Source organism: Musca autumnalis, unplaced genomic scaffold (assembly GCF_047663935.1).
Source record: "Musca autumnalis isolate F117 unplaced genomic scaffold, ASM4766393v1 scaffold_2, whole genome shotgun sequence".
Taxonomy (NCBI): domain Eukaryota; kingdom Metazoa; phylum Arthropoda; class Insecta; order Diptera; family Muscidae; genus Musca; species Musca autumnalis.
Genome location: NW_027411755.1, coordinates 255,743,668 through 255,762,330, shown reverse-complemented (window position 1 = coordinate 255,762,330; position 18,663 = coordinate 255,743,668). Strand labels below are relative to the sequence as shown.

At 37.1% G+C, this 18,663-nt stretch overlaps 1 protein-coding gene and 1 long non-coding RNA gene across 34 annotated transcripts in view; one reads left to right on the top strand and one right to left on the bottom strand.

Annotated features, from left to right (window-relative positions):
- Window positions 1-11,138, top strand: part of Rtnl1 (reticulon) — a 113,500-nt gene extending 102,362 nt beyond the window's left edge. For 30 of the 33 annotated variants that reach the window (XM_073971559.1, XM_073971557.1, XM_073971560.1 and 27 more), the window contains 4 exons: window positions 3,261-3,468; window positions 3,709-3,917; window positions 9,721-9,826; window positions 9,897-11,138. In XM_073971559.1, coding sequence (XP_073827660.1) covers window positions 3,261-3,468; window positions 3,709-3,917; window positions 9,721-9,826; window positions 9,897-9,963 — 590 coding nt within the window. In that variant the 3' untranslated portion in view covers window positions 9,964-11,138. Of the gene's footprint in view, window positions 1-2,578; window positions 2,706-2,772; window positions 2,849-3,260; window positions 3,469-3,705; window positions 3,918-9,720; window positions 9,827-9,896 lie in introns of those variants that run through there. The other 3 variants (XM_073971556.1, XM_073971558.1, XM_073971592.1) reach the window with 2 other exon arrangements.
- LOC141395521 (uncharacterized) overlaps window positions 1-18,663 on the bottom strand; it is a 39,518-nt gene that overhangs the window by 16,097 nt on the left and 4,758 nt on the right. The gene's annotated exons all lie outside the window — the stretch shown is intronic.

Here is an 18,663-nt window from a genome sequence, read left to right as displayed (position 1 = left end):
AAAAAAAATAACTGTGTCAAGTGGGGTTTCAATGGCTCAAATAAATAATGTTGTTGTTGTTATAATTTTAAGATATGCGAAAGAGTTTTGAGATGACACAGACAAAAGAATCACTAGACATTCTGGATTGTGAAATCTGTGGCGGAATTCTGCAACCCTTTTTTTGGTTACCAACAAAACTATGAGTGAAAATTAAAATAAAAATTGACATCATTATGCCCTCCACCATATGGAGGGTATAATTAAATTTGTCATTCCGTTTGTAACACATCGAAATATTCGTCGGAGACCCTATAAAGTATATATATTATTGATCAGCATAAAATTCTATGTCGATTTGACCATGTCCGTCCGTCCGTCAGTCCGTCAGTCTGTTGAAATCAAGATACAGCTCGCAATTTTAAAGATAGAGAGTCAAAATTTGGTACAGAAGTTTTTATTACTTGCAGGATGGTTGGTATTGAAAATGGGATATATCGGTCCACGTTTTGATATAGCCCCCATAGAACGGTACCTCCCGATTTTCGGTATTTTTAAGGTTTTAGCTTCATTGATCCTACCAAAATGGCTGAAATTTGGTACGTAGTCTTCTTTAGGGATATAAAACTTACCCCGAGAATTTTGTCGGTATTGGTCCACACCTTCATATAGCCCCCATAGAACGGTACCTCCCGATTTTCGGTATTTTTAAGGTTTTAGCTTCATTATCCTACCAAAATGGCTGAAATTTGGTACGTAGTATTTTTTAGGGGTATTAAACTTTCCCCCAGAATTTTGTCGGTATCGGTCCACACCTTCATATAGCCCCCATAGAACGGTACCTCCCGATTTTCGGTATTTTGAAAGTTTAAGCTTCATTATCATACCAAAATGGCTGAAATTTGGTACGTAGTCTTCTTTAGGGGTACAAAAATTTTCCCCAGAATTTTATCGGTATCGGTCCACACCTTCATATAGCCCCCATAGAACGGTACCTCCCGATTTTTGGTATTTTGAAGGTTTTAGCTTCATTATCACACCGAAATGGCTGAAATTTGGTACTTAGTCTACGTTGGTGGTATAAAACTTCCCCCAGAACTTTGTCGGTATCGGTCCATGCCTTCATATAGCCCCCATAGAACGGTACCTCCCGATTTTCGGTATTTTGAACGTTGTGGCCTCAATATTCCACCGAAATGGCTGAAATTTGGTATTTAGACTTTATGGGGTACTCAAACTTCCCCTTAAATTTGTCGCTATAGGTCCACGCCTTCATATAGCCCCCATGGAAAGGTACCTCCTGATTTTTCCTATTTTGAAGGTTGTGTCTTCAATATTCCACCAAAATGGCTGAAATTTGGTATTTAGTCTTCAATGTGATATAAAACTGTTCGCCAGAAATATGTCTGTACAGGTCCATCGCCCCATTTCTGACTAAAATTCGTCGGTATAGGTCCACGTTTCGATATAGCCCCATAGAACGGTACCTCCCGATTTTCGTAATATTGATGATTGTGACGCCAATATCCAACCGAAATGGCTGAAATTCGTTATTTCGTCTTCCAAGAGTTATAAAATATTCCAGAAGAGTATTATCAGTACAGGTCCACGTCTTCCTATATCCCCATAGAAGCGTACTTCTTGATTTTCGGTATTTTTTAATTCTCTTACCGAAATATAGGAAATTTGGTATTTAGTCTTCTTTGAGCCTAAAAACTTTCCGTCAGAAATTTGTCGGTTTAGATCGACGTTTTGAAATAGCCCCCATAGAATGGTGCCTCACATTGTTTTACCAAAATTGCTAAAATTTAGTATTAAGTCTTCTTCATACACGAAAGGAAACTAATTATTCCATTTTACTTCAATACAACTTGTGGTGGAGGGTATAACAAGTTCGGCCCGGACTTAACGCCTTTCTTACTTGTTTTTGATATCGATTGGGTTAACGCCTACATTCATTTGGTTGCTAACTAGTTACAGAATAGCGCTACTGTGTAGGCACATAGTATGTTTGGTACCTATTGAAAAATGATATTGTTTTGGTTGTACTCTGGCGCCTCTCTTAAGAACCAGTCACACATATAAAACCCCAGCGGCTTTAAAATCCAACTCCAACTTTTTTGTAAATAAATCAGAATATGTCTTCAATACTTCCAACTTCTCATTTGAAACTGTGCCTTTGGTGGCTACAAAAGGACATTTGTCCCATAAGCTCAACATTGAATATATTTCCAAACCACCAATATATTTTTAGATGGGGTCATTGGCAGCACCCCTACTGCATAAGTGATTCTCATGATCTCCTTTAAAAAAATCTTATGACACTTTCAAATTTATTATCCATTCTTGTAAAACAATTCGTATCTTATTTAAAACAATATCTATTAATTAAAAAAAATCAGGAAATACCCTGCTATTTTGCACAGTAATGGGCATAAATGCCAACATTGAGAGGCGTGAAAATAAATTTTTCACATTCCCTAACAAAACAAAAACAAAAATATCCGCCACTCTCAATAAAAACAATACCACACACTGTCTCTCCGCCAACAATTTTTTTCTTTTTTCATGGGTGAAAGAAAATTCTCCATTAATTTCCAACGCCACACAAAAATAAAAATTTTCCCCCAAAACCAAAGAAAGAAAACACCAAAGTTAAGGAGGCTACAGTAACCGCCGCGAACGACAACGAGAAAATACGTCAGTCACTCAAATTCGGCTAACTTGTACGCAACTAAAAGTAATATCTTGGGTTTGGTTTCTTATTAATTACGGCGGTTCTTCTTCTTTTAGATTTTGGAATTTCCCTTGGAAAATTCTGCATTTCGAAACGAAACACATCTCAGTGCAACGAAAAAGAATTGAAAAAGTAATAATAATAAAAATAATTCCAAATATGTAATAGAAAACAAATGTCCAACAACAGCACAAATAGTTTTGTGTTGAAATCTCATTATTTTCATGAGAATTTTTATAAGAAAATTTGAAAAAGAATTCTTATCGTAGAGATTGCATAATTTTTTTGTGAAGGAAAGAACATTTTTGAGTGTAATTTTTGTTTCAAACAACTGTGTCGGGCGGCGGCATGTGTGCAAAATATTATTATTGTTTTAGCCATTCCATTTTGCTGTTGTTGTTGCTATTTGAAATTTCGCTCATATTCTTTAATATATGTGAAAAGTGTTTTTCTTCATTATACATTTCTTTCTACACCATTTCCTCGTTAAAAAAAAAACTTAAATAATCCCCCTCTTAATATTCTTTTTACTTCTTTATTTTAGTGGAGTCGCTCATCTATTGGCGTGATGTGAAAAAATCGGGTATTGTCTTTGGTGCTGGCCTTGTCACCCTTTTGGCTATCTCATGTTTCTCCGTCATCAGTGTATTTGCCTATTTGTCACTTCTGCTTTTGGCCGGCACAATTGCATTCAGAATCTACAAATCAGTAATGCAAGCCATACAAAAGACCTCAGATGGACATCCCTTCAAGTGAGTATTACCAAGAGATATGTCGTGATTCTCTAAGACGATTCAAATTCAAAATCGTTCTAATTTGTTTGATTGAAAAAACAAAAACACTTTAAATATTTTGCAAAAAAATTAAAAGTTTGGTAGTAGTTCGAACGAATTTGTATTCCAATCGTCTTGGTGGAAAAGGCCATTAATCTTTATATCATTTATTTATGAGTACTAATTTGTTTTTATTTTTCGTCTTCTCTATGAAAGCAGAGAATACTTGGAATTTGATTTGACCTTGTCGCAGGAGAAAATTCAAAATGTTGCCGGTGTTGCTGTTGCCCACATAAATGGTTTCACCGCTGAATTGAGAAGATTATTCTTGGTTGAAGATTTGGTTGATTCCATTAAATTCGGTGTTATTTTGTGGGTCATGACCTATATTGGAGCTTGGTTCAATGGCATGACATTGGTTATTTTGGGTAAGTAAAATAATGATTATAAACATATTTTAAAAAGGGGTTGCAAAAAACAACTTGTAGAAGACAATTAGCGGCTTAATGCTCACTCAAGACCAAAAACCTTTCCCAGGAACAAGGACAAGGAAGACTTTTCTCATATCAATGAGTACATCCGGATTTATATTAGCTGAATGATATTCGATCTAATTTTTATAGCCAAGTCCGAACGGCGTGTCTTAAGACACAACTTGTAGAGAAGTTTTACATGGCTGAAATACTCAGAAAATGTCGCCAACATAACGCTGAGGAGTTTTTTGTCACCGTTAAAAATTTGATGTTGTCTGACCTGAAAATATTTATTAGTAAGATTAAATTTGAGGGGTCTACAGTAAAATTTGATCCTTGTAGTAGTCAGGGGACAGGAAGCACACCAAAATCTTATCATCCAAATGGGATTTATCCGCGTAGCTACCCTTAAAATATGTATTACATCATGTGCAGGAAATATTCGATAGCCAAGGCAATGTTGGAATAATCTCTTGGGTAGTTTCGAGCTTTTGCAAAAGTGTTAACCTAGTTTATGGAAAAAATACCAACCCAGACATTAGGGACAATTTACCTAAAAAGTTTCCAGATTTTCTTGGGGACACATAAGTCTTATATTAGGGTTGTTGTTGTAGCAACGCATATATGTTCGTTCGTGTATTATTTCAGTTATCAAGTTCCTCTGTATCCAGACTCAAGAATTCTGCAACCGGGACTGGTTGCGTCCATAAAGAATGAGGAGACAGGTGAGTGGGGTTAGCTGGGCAGTTGAATAAATGCAGAGTATCGTGTGGTCCCAATCCACATGCTGGGCATATGTTGGGTGTCGTGGCGTCAATTCTGGCCCAATACGAATTGAGGCGGCTGCATCGTCCGGATCTTAACTGAGCTAAAACCACTCGTGTTTGCCTTGGCAGCTGTCGTTCTTCTGCTGGGGGGTGGTTTCCAAGTACGGCATTCACACTGTATCTTCGTACTGCTTGCGCAACCATGTTGGTGTGAATGCGATTCAAGCCTGCCTGATAGGCTCGTTGATCTAGCGGTTCTCTTTTATACCTTTGGACCTCTCTCTCTCTAGATCATGAAGGTCTCTCCTGACGTGCCTGGGTGGGGGGCGCCAGTCCATTAAATCGTGACAGGGATGCTCACTGCGGTAACACCCAAGCAGGTACTGCATCGACAACATCTTATTGTGCTGACGCACCGGTAAAATCTTCGCCTCCTCATGAAGATGGTCCACTGGTGTCATGAGGAGGCACCCTGTTGCAGTCCTTAGGGCGGCATTCTGGCAGGTTTGAATCTTCTTCCACTGCGATGCGCTAACCTTTGCGGACCACGCTGGCGCCGCATAGCTTACCACATACCGGCCTATTGCATTGTAGGTGGTCAACAAGGTTTCTTTATCAGCACCCCAAGTGCTGCCGGCCAGCGACTTGAGAACCTTGTTCCTACTTCTGATCTTATTACAGATAGCTGTGGCATGCGCGGACGACTTGAACATGCTATCGAACGTTACACCCAGTATTTTAGGGTAGTTAGTGGTCGGAATCAGTGCACCATCGACCAATATGTTCAGCGGGAGCCTCATCTCAGCCGTCCATGTGGTGAACAGCGTGGCTGTGGATTTAGCGGCGGATATTTTCGTATTCCTCAGATGGAAGAACTGCACTAGGTCAGCTATGTAGACATTTAACCTATCACATATGTCATCGACGATAGGACCCGACGCCAAGATCGTACAATCATCCGCATACATCACGATCTATGCCATCTGGAGAGTGTGGAATTTCAGAAAGGTAGAGGTTAAACAGTTCCGGAGATATCACCCCTCCTTGGGGAACTCCCTGTTTCACTCTACGGGTTTTGGACTTCTTGTTTCTGAATTCTACAAACGACTGGCGTCCACACATATAGTTGATTACCCAACGTTTCAAACATGGCTGGAGATTAGTTTTCTCTATATCCTCGAACAGCTTGGCATGGTTGACGGTATCGAAGGCCTTCGATAGGTCAAGAGCCACCATGACTGTTCGGTCGCACGGCCTTTTCTGGTTCACTGATATGTGTGGATATGGCATCTAATGCTGTTGTAGTACTATGCATTTTCCGAAATCCATGTTGATGTTGGGCAACTGGAAAACACCTTCTCATCGTGGGGAGGAGTAGCGCCTCTAGGATCTTTGCTACTGGCGACAGGAGTGAAATCGGCCTGTACGATTCACCTCTGCTGGCATCCTTGCCAGGCTTCAGTAGCGGGACCACCCTGCCAACTTTCCAGGCATCCGGTACAACATGGGTGGCTAACGATAGGTTGAGAACACTTGTTAAATACTCAACTCCTGGTTCATCCAGCTGCGATTATGTGTTTGTGTTCGTGTATATTAGGGTTAGATTGATCCTCTTCTAACAACCAAAATAGGTATAAAACGCACGAATAACCCTCCTAACTTGATGGGAAAACAACTCTGGGCACAATTTTGCCATAAAAACAATACATAATTGCTTTCCATGCCGTGGAAACTTTTCGACAGACTTTTCAGATTCCGTGGCAGATTATTTATAAACAGGTGTTCTTCAGATTAAATTTGGAAGACAATTGCTATACACTATAGGTACGGTGACCAATATTATTGAATGAAAATAGAGTACATATACAAATGTGTAAAACGATATAGAACAGAAAACCTTTGGAGGTCTTCAAAAGAACACAGAGGACTTTTGGAGGTCTTTTAAACGCAGCTGAAGACTTTTGGAGGTCTTCTAAAGCCAACAGAAGACCTTTGGAGGTATTTTAAAACCTACTGACGACCTTTGGATGTCTTCTAAAGACAACAGAAGATCTTTAGAGGTATTTTAAAGGCAACTGAAGACCTTTGGAGGTCTTCTGAAGGCAACTGACGGCCTTCTAAAGCCAACAGAATACCTTTGGATGTCATCTAAAGACAACAGAAAACCTCTGGAAGTATTCTAAAGACCTGAGAAAACCTATGGAGGTCTTCTAAAGACAACAGAAAACCTATGGAGTTCTTCTAAAGACATCAGAAAAACTCTGGTGGTATGTTAATGACAATAGAAGACCTTTGGAGATATTCTAAAGACAACAGAAGACCTTTGGAAGTCTTCTAAAGACATCAGAAAAACCTCTACAGGTCTTATATGGACAACAGAAGACCTTTGGAGGTCTTCTGAAGCCAACAGAAGACGTTTGGAGGTCTTCTAAAACCTACTGAAGACCTTTGGATGTCTTCTAAAGACAACAGAAGATCTTTAGAGGTATTTTAAAGGCAACTGAAGACCTTTGGAGGTCTTCTGAAGGCAACTGACGGCCTTCTAAAGCCAACAGAATACCTTTGGATGTCATTTAAAGACAACAGAAAACCTCTGGAGGCATTCTAAAGACATGAGAAAACCTATGGATGTATTCTAAAGACATGAGAAAACCTCTGGAGATCTTCTAAAGACATCAGAAATACTCTGGGGGTATTTTAATGACAATAGAAGACCTTTGGAGATCTTCTAAAGACAACAGAAGACCTTTGGAAGTCTTCTAAAGACATCAGAAAAACCTCTACAGGTCTTATATGGACAACAGAAGACCTTTGGAGGTCTTCCAACGACACAAGAACACCTGTTCATGTCTGGGATTTCTTCATTTCATTGGATTAACTAGGTATTCACATGTATTTGTAAAACAAATCAAAAATAGAAGACATAGAGTACGCCCAATGAAAATGGAGGCCAAACACCGTAATTAAAAAATAGAGCAAGAATAATAGGGTACGGTTGGTCGCCGTAACTATAGGTAGCAGAATTATTATTATTATTATTATTATTATTATTATTATTATTATTATTATTACTATTATTATTATTATTATTATTATTATTATTATTATTATTATTATTATTATTATTATTTTTTTTTAATTTCGAAAAAACTGACCTAAATGTGATTTTTGTCGTCTGGGCGAAAACATTTCAAGACTCTTTAGTTCTGGGTTAGTTCAGAAATAGCGTTTGCAAGTTTGCTCTGCCGAAAACTGTTTTGCTCCCCTATCCAGGTTAGGTGGCCGATGAGCACCTGTCTATTGCGTTAATCCTGAAAAGTCTGAGAAAAAGAAAGGGAAAGGAGAATCGGGAAGGGAGTAGAGGGGAAGATAAAAACTGATATTCACCGACATGGAAAGATAAAAAAGAGATTATTAGTTCGAACTAAGCGGAGGATAAATTAACGGAGCGGTATTATGGATTATGAGGAAAATGCAATCCCAGTGGCATCAATCAGCCTATGTCTTTTATTCACCAGACTAGAAAACCGGAAGAGAAGGTGCTCGATTGTTTCAGTTTCCTCGTCTCACAAAGTCTACAGTACTCCATGTTTTTATTTTTCTCACTAGCTATACGACCCCTTCAGGAATCCTGATCTCAGACTTGCTATGTGAGAGTCGGAATGCAGTTCTAGTTATTGAGATTATCAGCCAGATAGACTACGATGCCTTACATACAGGTCTGTTCTGCCAAAACCGTACGGTTTTCTCAAAGTAGAACTTATTGAGTTTACCGAAGGAGATATTGACAAAGTCTTCCAATTGTTAGTCAAAAGAACAAGAACCACGTCTTGCTAGTTCATCAACTGTTTCATTTCTGCCTCAACATTGCAGTGCCCTGGTACCCCAAAAAAGGCTATAAGTTACGACCGTAACTGGGTTTGTATTTTATCCACTCCCTGCATTTCGCTTTGAAATCGTAATAAGATCTTGGCAATACACGTATATTGCTTTGATCACCTCTTGCCTCCTTCATCTCTCTGGTATTCTTGTTATATACCTCTGAAGCACCATCCCAAATAAGCAACTGACGTTTCGGAAGTCAGACATTCTGAAATATCAATCGCTAACTAACCGCCTCTTCATGTGGTTTTCTGAACTCTTCCATTCATCTTTTTTATGGACTATTTGAAAGTAAATGTGCAATTTAACCCATTTTTCAAGGGCGTCGCTGATATCTTGGAGGTTTCCGCGACTTCTTTGTATTCACGGACCACACGAGTTCTTTTTATTCCCAACAGACATTGATTTTGAATCTTCAAACATATTCTCGGTCATTAACGGTGAGCTTAAACCCTCATAATTACAAAGCGTATGGGTCTCTGCCCTGCTGCTTTTCCCATTTTCAAGGTTTGCTGAAACTTTGCCAGGGCTTTAAAGAATTACTCCTCAGAATTCTCAGATGTATTGACAGCTTTTTTTAGCGACTCCAAAACCTTACCTTACTCCCGCTTAGTAATGGTTCTGATGTCGTCCATACATAACCTTCTACACCATAGACCTTTTGCTATGACTTTGAGTTTGGAGAAAACAATTTCTTTTTTTATATTCCTCCTAACTTGTTTCACTCTCAGACGATGTGAAATATATGTAGATGTCTTTAGAGAAGTATACAATATCAATGTTGACACCGTCATACAATTGTTAGTACCCCCAGGTCAATGGTTTAATTCCTTAGCGTACTGTTGCCTATATTTTTGAATATATATTTTTTTTTGTAAATCTTCTCTATAAATGCTCTCGTACTATGTTCGCCAACCCGTTTATAATCGGCGAAAGAAGGAACCAATAAATTTGATCAGACTAGAAATGGCTAGGAATTTGGAATATGAGGGAATTCTGCTTTCGAGAAAGCTTGAGGAACATATTTTAACTTTAACATTTATTAAACAATTAAAATTGTAGCCAATTCTCATCAATTTATTAAATGTTCTCTTTTATTCCTTTTTTAGCCTTTGTCTCCTTGTTCACATTGCCCAAGGTCTATGAAAACAATAAACAATCCATTGATACCTATTTGGATTTGGCCAGAAGCAAAGTAGCTGAGGTCACCGAAAAGTAAGTCCCACCCTCGTTTATTTTTTTTTTTTAATTTCAAAATTAATTCATAACTTGTTTTTCTTTTCAGGATCAAAGCAGCCATTCCCATTGGCAATAAGAAGCCAGTTGCTGCCGAAACAGATAAGGACAAGTAAATCTTAACAGAGAAAACAAAAAAACAACAAAAAATAGAAACGCAACCATTATTTAAATGATATACATTTGTATTAACATCGTTAGAAGTAAACAAAACAAAACAAAGAACGCAAATTTTTACCCAAATTGCAATTACTTTTTTTCTTTTTTGTGTTTATAAGAAAAGATAAAATCCAAAATTAATTTATATAAACACAATAAAACAAATGGAAAACTCAACTCATATTTAATGGAAGAAAACTGAAAAGAAAAGAACAAGAAATAACCATAGAAGACAGCAGAGAACAACAAATTTCAAATCAACAATTTTTAAAACTTAAAACGTAACAATAACAACAACAAACAAACAAAATGAAGAACAGCTAAAAATTGAAAATTGTTAGCAATTTTTGTTTCCAAAAGAAAAAGAAAAACGAACGAAGTTATTTATTTCTGAATTCTTGTTTTTATATATTTTTTATAAATTTTATTTTTGTTTGTTTTTTTTTTTTTATTATTTTCAAATTGTAATCAATCTCGTAGCCTAAAACCTAAACTTTGTTTTTTTCTGTAATAGCAATGATAATTGTAATTGATTGATTCAACAAACATTATGTACTAAACTTAATTATAATGTTTTATTATTTAAAACTTATTTACATTTTTTTACTTTGAAAATTATCATAATTGACCAAGTTTAAGCAAGGAGCATTGTATTCGTGTGGTCCTGTGGTGTGGTCGTCCTTTTCTCCCACCCCCCAATGCCTATTTATCTATCCTTGCGTTAAGCTGTGTTATTTCCTGGCTTAGTTTTGAAAAACTATAGCCAGCTGGATCGAATGAAAACCTAAAAACTATTGTGTGGGACCACCACCACAACAATGCAATTTCGAGCTGTTATTATTTTTTAGTTTATATACGGAGATTTATTTAAAACAAACCACAAAAACCATTAAGAGAAAACACAATCTTTCCCAAAACTTGTTGATTTTTTCCAAAAAAAAAAAAAGAATAAAACAAAAAAAGAAAAACTTTAGCTTAACTTTTAGTTAAAGAAGACTTAAATTTATAATGACATCATTATCCAGCTATTTAGCTACATTTACTTGAAGAAAAATAATATTAAAAAAAAACAGAGAGAACTTAAAAAACAAAACTATATTAAAAATAAATAAAAAAAATTAAAATACCAAAACCATAAACGTGGATTATTATGTATGTGAATGATTTTTTTTTAAAGTTAATAAGTATTTAAAATTGAATGGCCCAAAGTCAAAAGTATGAAAAGACAAATGTTCAAAAAATGGAGTTGTAATTGTTTACTTTTGGGAAGTTTCTCATGTCCACATACTCCCTCTATTGCAGATGACAAGTGAGAAGCCAAAATAGGAATGACTAGTTTGCATTTTGCAAAGCTTATAAACTTCAATAGGTTCACATCTAATTTTTTCAGTGGGGGTTTCACCCATTATCATCGTTAATATTTACTTAGTCTTTCAGCCATGTATAACTTACTTCTCTACAAGTGGTGCGTAGTATGTTCCGAACGCCGTGTGGACTGGGCTATAAAAATATTAATAGAGCAGAAATGAAGGATGAAGAAATAATTTGTCGAACCTAAGAAAATCTAAACTGACCCGCCCCATAGACAGACATATCGATGACTTACTTCCTCAACACCGTATCTTAAAAAAAAAAAAACAAAAATGATCAGGAAAGATGGTTGGGTAAAAGTTTAAATGCAATCATCAGAAAGTTGGTGTATCAAAAATGAAGTAGAGCATCGTTATAGGGCTACTGAGGTTGTGAAGTCAATCCCTAAGAAACAGAGTCTTCATCTGGTTTTCAGAACTTTTTTCGTTCGTCTTTTTAATGGACTAGTTGATCGCAGATGTGAAATTTTGCCACTTTCTAAACGGTGGCGCAGATATCTTGGAGGCTTTTGCGACTTCTTTGAATTTATAAACCACACGAGTCCCCTTTATATATCCAACAGTCACTGGTTTTGAATGTTTAAACAGAGTTACTGTGTGTCACTTTGTCTCATAATTACAAAAAAAAAAAAAAAAAAAAAACAGTGCCTTCATGTGGGTTTCAGAACTTTTCCGTTTGTCTTTATGTGAAATTTAGCATCTTTCTCAAGGGCTGCGCGCAATTATCTTGGCATTCATGAAACACACGAGTCCTTTATATACCCAACAAACACACTGGTTTGAATGTTTCAACACATTCCCAGTCATTGTGGTTGGTCACTATATCTGAGTTTAAGCCCTCATAATTAAGAATGTTTTTGTCTCAGCCCTCCCATGCGTTGTTTTGCTTTTGCAGATTTGCCGGAACCTTCTTAGGGGTTTAAAGAATTTGTCCATAGAAATCTCAGATACTACCCAATATGTCTAGACAAAAGGAGTTCATATTATTAGCGTGAGCCAGTGGTTTTGAAGTCGCCAACACATTGACTAATTTAATAAGTCTTTCTCAGACTAGACGTGGAAGTATGACATTATAAAAATACAATATCAAGGTTGCCATCGTCGTACAGAACTAATGAAGGTCAGTGGAAGGATAGTGAAGAAATTAGTCGAACATAAAATCTAAAATGACTCGGCCCATAACCATTTAAAGCTCTTATACTATTTTAACAGGGCCCTCAGGTTCTATGGATCAGAAATAAGAGAGAGATATGTATATGGGGTTATTCTGAACGAAAATTCCCCGTGAGTTTTTTCACTTTCTCCCTTAAGTTGAAATGAGGGAAAAACAAAACACACGGGGACTTTTCGTTCCACCCCATAATAACATAGGCCCCAAACTGCCGGCGTCTTTTTATACCCTCAGCATTTATGCTAACGAGGGTATATACACTTTCATACGGGCAAAATGTGCCTCATCAAAGTAATGGTTTTAGACCCCAAGTATGTTTGGACGAAATGTGTTTCAGACAATTTGGAGTCGATTGAGCAATGTCCGTCCGTCTGTCTGTCTGGCTGGCTGGAGCGCACGATAACTCTCGAACGGATGCACCGATTTGGTTCAAATTTTGGCTTTCGTAATATTTTGCCAAACTTCCTTTAAGTTCGAAGATGGGCTATACCGGTCTACTCCTTTCGGTAGCTCCCCCACAAAAGTTCGAAAATGTTCGGAAAATTTGTGCGCACGATAACTCTTGAAGGAAGTAACCGATTTGGTCCATACTTTGCCCATGGTAAAGTGTGAACCAAGCTTAGATAAGGTTTCAATATGGACTCAATCGGTCCACTCCTTCGGGTATCACCCACACAAGATTTCGGAAAAGTTCAGTTTAGGGCCATCTCTCGAATCGCTTTGATTTTTGTTTTAGCAACTTGTATTCACTGCCCCCCATACGACGGTACAAGTTTTCTTAGGGGCAAGTCCATACTTCTCGAGAAAATAGCCTGAAAGTTGCAAAAACCCCCTACGACACCGTGTGAGGTGGTTGGAGCAAAAGTTCAAAAATGTTCGGAAAATTTGTTCGTACGGTAACTCTTGAAGGGAGTGGCCGAATTGGTTCCTAATATATCTACTAGATATAGATCAGGTTCAAATATGGACTATATTTGCCTATTCCTTCTGGTACCTCTCACACAAAATTTCGGATAAGTTCACTTTAAGACCTGCTGCCGAATCACTTTGATTTTTGTTGGTGCGATTTGCATTCATTGCCTCCATTACGACGGTAAAAATTTTTTCAGGGGCAAGTCCATATTTCTTGGGAAAACAGCCCGAAAGGTGTACAAAACCCCTATGTCACCATATGTGGCGGTCGGAGAACACGATAACTCTCGAACTGTTCAACCGATTTGGTCCAACATTTGGTCTTCGTAATATTATATCCAAACTTAATATCATGGGCAATACCGGTCCACAACTTTCGGTACTTCTCCCCAATATTTAAAAAATTTCACTAAAATGGTAGGACGATATCACTTGAATGGGGCAACCAATTTGGTCCAAACTTTGGATCTCCTAATATTTTATCAAACTTTAGTTTAACTTCTAAAATGGCCCATATCAGTCCCCCTAAGGGTACCTGCCCTAAAAAGTTCAACATTTGTATCTTAGTGCAGTTAATTCCTAATCCACATTTTTTCGGCAAGTTCACATGTCCAAAAAGGGCCACAAAATTCTGAAGAGACCTTAAATACATTTGATCTGTTCGGAGGTAAAAGTTTCGCTTCAGTCGGCTTTGCCGACTGACACTTTTGTACTTGTTTCATTAGACTAGGACACCGGCAAAGAAGATGCCCGATCGTTTCAGTCTCTTCTCATCTTCAGAGTTTATGCAATACTCAATATTGTTGTCCTTCCACTTGCACGTCATAGTTCTTGTACGGATTGACCCGAAATCATAGTCTTTCGGCCAGCGGCTGCCAGCCCAGCTTCAAACCTATGCTTCTACGCAGGTTAAAATGATACTTCAACAGTAACGTGCTAAGATTACAGCCCAGATTGACTGCGATACATTACAAGTCATAAATATAAATCCTTACGGTTTCCTCAAATTCGAACTTGTTGAGTTTGTCAAGGAAGAAGCAGATCAGTGAATTGACCCAATACTCCACATGTAGATCAGAAGACAGAACCACTGTGGTACAACGGTAATCATGCCCGCCTTGCAAACTGGATGTCGAATGTGAATGTGTCCAAAAACCCCTCCGCGTAATGTTAACTTACAATTCCACAGTATTTCTGTACCAAATAAAAGTTATCTGCAAAACGGCGATAAAAAAGTGATAAATCTAGAATCGGACTGCAATCATTTAAAAAAAGAAGTCTTGTACCTTCAGGGGTATGTAAGGAGTATTGTGTATATATGGTATAGGAAGTGATGCCCATAATCATAAAAAGAACGAAATGGCAATGGATTGGTCATTGGTAGGTCCGCCAAACCCTAGACTGGAATCCCCAGAGGCACAAAAGGGCAAAGAAGCCTAATGAGAGAAGTAGAGAGCATTTAAAAAGGAGAAGTTTTGTACCTTCAGGGTGTACGTAAGGAGTATTGTGTACATTTGTTATAGGAAGTGATACCCATAATCATAAAAATAACTAAATGGCAATGGATTGGTCATTGGTAGGTCCGCCAAGCCCAAGACTGGAAACCACAGAGACACAGAAGGGCAAAGAAGCCTAATGAGAGAAGCAGAGAGCAGCGGTACTAGTTGGTATAAAATACCAGCACACGATAGAATAGCTTGGATAGGCCTTATGCTCCGCAAGGAGTGAATTGGAAATAGAGAAAGAAAAGGAACCAGTAGACTGACACAGTGAGGGACCAAAACATATGAAGAAACCTTCGGCGTCGTGTGTTCGTTGCACATTTCACCGTGGCTTGTGAATGCGTTCTTTCACTGACTATGGCTGGCCACAAGAACTTCGGAATTTAGTCGAGTAGGTTTGGCTAGCTGTGCCGTATACTGTACAAAGATGTTTTGCACACATTCATCGCTTCCCAATATAAATTAGGTCAACGTTTCGGTACCATCCGAAAGATTGCCTACATAGGTACACCCCATGTATCTACACAGAACGATTAAAGGTATTTTTATGATTTTTTTATTTTTTGCAAGCCAATTGACTTCGATCTTTCTGACACCGTGTAAACAGAAAATCTTCGATTATTGCAATATTTCCAATTTTTTTCTCTTGGTGAATTGTACAAAACCCCATTTCCTAATTCATGAGTTAGGATCAGATAACCAAACAAATGTTTTGGTTTCTCGACCAATTTTTAATAAACTTCAGATGAATATACAACTTGAAATATACTCAAATGGCTTGGGGCGAAATATATTCCTAAACATTTTTTTATAAACCATGAGAACAAGTTAAGCTTCTGAAAACCTAAAGGGAATATCTACCATTATTTTCTGTTTCTTAACTTACTGACTAATGATCATTCAATTTTAAACTTATTTTAGGCTTGTTGTCGACGCATCAAAATTCAGCCCGTTTCAGTAGTAATACTGAAGAAAGCAAAATTGATTGGTCGCCACCACGCTTTAAGCGAAACTGTCCAAATTTTAACAGGTAGTATGAATTAAATATAAAAATAAAAACATGCACTCATATTCATTTATTCTGCGAGCGCTCTCATCAACAGCATACAGCTTGTAAACATTATTGCATAATTCATGTTTGGATGTTAATAATAGATAATGTCAATATAAATCTCTAAACAAGGTCTTAAATTGTCAAACTCCATTTTTAATTCAAAGAGTCCACATCCTGATACTTTAAACGAAATGTTTAAACAAAGACACCTTTTAATGGGAAAAACTCAACCTATGAAAAAAATTAATGTTTTCCCGTGGATATTCACCTTGATAAAGATTTTTATTGATATTATATTTCTAACTAAAAAATTACTCTTCTTTGTAATGTTCCGTTCCAAAAAGCTTGTATAAAAAATATACAACAAATAATACATTTATTAATTAATAATAAAAATAGCATAGCATCATTGCTTTTCGTTTTTATTAAATGTTTTTTCGGGAAGAATTTGTTAATAATAAAATGCCTTATAAATATGTATTAACTTTTATTTATGTTGAAGAAAAAGAAAGAAGCAAACTAACTAATGTTTATTAAATGGTAAAAATTAAAATATGAAAAATACTTTTCATCTTTTTAAAGTTTTGTTAAAAAATGTTTTACTTAGATTGCCCTCTATCATACATACACAAATATGCCTTATTAGATTTGTTTCCATTTTTTGTTTTCGCCCAAAAGTATGCTTTATATAATGTATCATTGTAATATCATAAACATCATTTTCATCGGTCAAAGCATTCTTTCTGCATATTCTGCATGCTAAATTTTAGTTTAGTTCTACGTTTTCATTTTCTTATTAGAATTTACAAAATAAATCAAATAAATTATTTGTACGAAATAAAGTAATAGCTGCAACAAAAATTAAGAAGGAGTCCATAACATCATCAAGTTGGTTTCCAACATTCACAAAATAAAATACGAATAACTGAAATCGATTTAAATCCAAAATAAAAATTCAAATCTTAATTAATTTAACAGCCTAAAATTTTTTTGAGAATGGAAGACATGTGAGTATTTTTATACCCTCAGCCTTTAGGCTAGAAAGGTTATATACACTTTCATACGGGCAAAATGTGCCTCATCGAAATAATGGTTTTAGACCCCAAGTATGTCTGGACGAAATGTGTTTCAGACAATTTGAAGTTGATTTAGCAATGTCCGTCCGTCTGTCTGTCTGGCTGACGGTTGAACCGATTCGGTTAAAATTTAGGCTTTCGTAATATTTTGTGCAAACTTAGTTTAAGTTCGAAGATGAGCTATACCAGTCCACTCCTTCCGGTACCTCCCCCACAAAAGTTCCAAAATGTTCGGAAAATTTGTGGGCACGATAACTCTTGAAGGAAGTGACCGATTTAATCCATACTTTGCACATTCTAATATATCTACCAGATACAGATCAGGTTTGAATATGGACTATATTAGTTCACTTCTTTGGGTACCTCTCACACAAAATTTCGGATAAGTTCACTTTAAGACCTGTTCTCGAATCACTTTGATTTTTGTTGAAGCGATTTGCATTCCCTACGTCCATTACGACGGTAAAAGTTTTTTCAGGGGCAAGTCCATATTTCTTGGGAAAACAGCTCGAAAGGTGTAAAAAACCCCTATGTCACCATATGTGGCGGTAGGAGAGGAGCACGATAACTCTCGAAATGTTCAACCGATTTGGTCCAACATTTAGTCTTCGTCATATTATATCCAAACTTAGTTTCATGGGCAATACCGGTCCACAACTTTCTGTACTTCTCCCCAATATTTAAAAAAATGTGACTAAAATGCTAGGACGATATCACCTGAATGGGGCAACCAATTTGGTCCAAACTTTTAAAATGGCCCATATCGGTCCTCCTTAAGGGTACTTCCCTCACAAAGGTTCAACAATTGTGTTTTAGTGCAGTTAATTTCTAATCCACATTTTTTGTCGGGAAGTCCAAATGTCCAAAAAGGGCCACAAAATTCTGAAGAGACCTTAAATACATTCGATCCGTCCGTAGGTGAAAGTTTCACTTCACATTGACTGAGATATATCTGTCGGCAAAGCCGACTGACACTTTTTTACTTTGTTTATATCAATAAATGTATCCAGGTTGCGCGATACAAAGCATTTGTTTTATAATCCGAACCGACAATAGATTTTCAAACGAGTCGTTACTTTGAGATATGTTCAATTTGTTTTTGTTCAATTAGGATCATGGCCTTTTAAATTCTTTGTGAACAGTCTGATATGTATGTATATTAGGTCTGGGCAATTTGTATGGAAGGAAAACACCTTAATGGCCACGTCGCGTTTTTGATTCCTGGGATTGTACTGAGGAAAAAAGTCTGCCAGAGTATGTGTCTACTGTGAAAATCGAGCCTCCCGATTTTTACTTGAAGTTGTTTATCCTCGTTTTTGGATATTTTAGCATATTACAGGCAAAAAATAGCTTATTTGAAAGATATGCCCCCGTGGTTCAATGGTATGCACACCCGCCTTGTACGCAGAAGGTCGTGGGTTCGATTCGCCGGCCAGGCAACATCAAACATTTCCTGAGTATTTCAGCCATGTAAAACTTCTCTATAAAGTGGTGTCGTAAGACACGCCGTTCGGACTCGGCGATAAACAGTAGGTCCCATATTATTGAGCTAATATGATTCGGGGTGCACTC